The sequence below is a fragment of the Lolium rigidum genome, unplaced genomic scaffold (genome assembly GCF_022539505.1).
Source record: "Lolium rigidum isolate FL_2022 unplaced genomic scaffold, APGP_CSIRO_Lrig_0.1 contig_68133_1, whole genome shotgun sequence".
Lineage (NCBI taxonomy): Eukaryota > Viridiplantae > Streptophyta > Magnoliopsida > Poales > Poaceae > Lolium > Lolium rigidum.
In genome coordinates this window covers 13533-15733 of record NW_025901349.1, presented here as the reverse complement: position 1 = coordinate 15733, position 2201 = coordinate 13533, and the positions used below count along the sequence as shown (strand labels likewise).

The 2201-nt window shown below is 43.9% G+C and overlaps 1 protein-coding gene across 1 annotated transcript; it reads right to left on the bottom strand.

Moving 5' to 3' along the window:
• Nucleotides 1-1499: 1499 nt before the first annotated feature.
• LOC124682112 lies at nucleotides 1500-1996 on the bottom strand. Its single transcript, XM_047216870.1, has one exon. It carries the CDS (start codon nucleotides 1908-1910, stop codon nucleotides 1683-1685), a length of 228 nt encoding a protein of 75 aa, XP_047072826.1. The 5' UTR covers nucleotides 1911-1996; the 3' UTR covers nucleotides 1500-1682.
• Between the last annotated feature and the right edge of the window lie 205 nt (nucleotides 1997-2201).

The window sequence follows — 2201 nt, the reverse complement described above, 5'->3', positions numbered from 1 at the left end:
CTGTACATAATTCCTATAATATAAAAAGGCGGCAGTGGGAATCTTTCCTACTGTCTTCCAAATATAAAACTTTTTTGAGTTTATCAAAATTCCGGAGATATTGGATGGCGGTACTTTTGGAGTTGTTTTTTGGCGAATGCGTTATAGCTGTAGTTTCTTTGTTGGGAGGCCCCAAGGGAAACCCTTGACCTGGGCTTCTCGGCTCAGACGCTAGCGACATTTTCGGTCCTATTCTCTCTCTTGAGGGCAATGTTTTTGAACCTCATTCTGATTGGAATGGTCAGAAGCGGGAGCGGTGCTGCTTTCTTGCGCATCATCGACGACTATTCTCGGCGGCATGGTGCAGCAGAGCCTCGATCTGGTCTCATGATGGTGGACACGTGCAGCGGTGGAGGCGTTGTCTTCCGCCATGGCGACGTCGACAACACATCTGGCAAGGGCTTTGCAGAACTATGCCTTGATGAACCAGCGGTTGATCGCGATGACAACTTCTACAGTGAGTGTATGGGGTGCTAAACGAGAATCTGCTAAATCAAATGTGTGATCCTATTTCGTTATATGGTGACTCGGTGATGTCCCCGGTAACTAGCTAGTGGGGTGTTGGTTGTGTGTTTAGGGCATAAAGCCCTGACGGCAATGTTCTTCACCCATTATCAGGGTTTTAGGTGTCATAAGTGGCGGCTTTGAGATTTTATGATGCTTTTGGTAGATCTTTGGTGAATAAAATATAAATGGCCAGGATCACAACCTGAAAAACCCCATTTAAAAACATCTAAATGGGAATCATCAATCGTCATAATTTAAAAGAAACGGTTAAACATTTTGGTGTACTTATTCCATGTACGGAGTATTATATAAACTAACCAGGTGAGGTCGAGCTCCATTCTTTGGCGGATTGTGCCATATGGCCCTCGGAATATCATCACCACAGTATGAATATTTTGGGGAATTAGTTGCATGATTTAGATAAAATAGTTAAGGTTAAATACGAGTTGGTATCTACGCCTTACTATGGGCATTATGGCAAGTTCGGAAATCAGAATGATATTAGATTTAAACAAGTCAATAAATGGTTTTTTAAAGGTTATTTCACTCACTGGACATGGATTTTGTGTGCACCGCTTAAAAACTGTGGCACATAATTTATTTAGCTAGCACGGTTGGCGCCTTGATAGTAGGCTCGTTTATTGATGCTTGCCCCATGATGATTCTCCAGTGTCTTTTACAATTATCAGCTTTTAGATTGTTGATACATGTGTATCGTTGTTGAGTGATCCTGTTGCAAAGACAGGGCCATCTGTTCCCTTTTTAAAAAGGCTTGTACCCGTAAATTTCAAAACACTGTAACCCTATCCCTAATCGCCGAACATGTATCGTTTAATCTCAGCCGTTCTTATGTTTCACTCAGGAAGATACCTCTTTGATGGTTTACACTGTTTTAACATTTGAGAGTCTATGAAAGCACAAACCGAATGAAAAAATATCGGAAACATTACATTGAATTAACAATTCCTTTATTATTCAGTCAACACTTATACAGTATAGCGATACAACTGATAATTCAAAACCACTCGCCATGGCCATACACACAACAGAAACTAATGAACATACAACATGCGGTAGCTTATTAGTAAGTACTTGATCTGGACTGGACGGATCGATGGATGGACATATATAGCTGGCTACTGCTCGTCGTCGTCAATCTCCACCATCACCTTCTTGGTCTTCCTGCCTCCAGCTCCGTCGCCGGTGTCGTCAGACTTCTTCTTGCGGTACTCCTCCTCGTAGCGCTTGGCGGTGTCGACGCCGTGGCAGGCGTGGTGGCGGAGGTTGGGGACCTTGTAGTTTTGCGCCGCGTACACGCCGAAGGCCGTGCCGAGCAGGAACGGGAACAGCCGGAAACAAACCATGGCGCTGGGCTAATACTGATCTCTAGCTATTTCTTTCAGTTGTAGCTAAGATACGGTTTACGAAAATGAAGCAGTAGCTAATCAAGAGCGAGTGTGTGTCTGTGGGAGATAGATAAGGCGCCATGGATGGATATTTATATGTCTGTGTCGCGAATGTGTGTGTGATGGTTTTGATTCTCGGCTAGATTACTTAGTCCATTCGGAGCTACCATTTCTTGGGCAAGGGTTCAAGAAAGAAAGTGTGCTGCTGGATGCAATGCCTAGTGGCCATGTAGCACAGGGAAGCTAGCG

What these genes read in the sequence shown, in the direction of transcription:
- LOC124682112 (XM_047216870.1), bottom strand. Translation starts at nt 1,910, where the DNA reads ATGGTTTGTTTCCGGCTGTTCCCGTTCCTGCTCGGCACGGCCTTCGGC.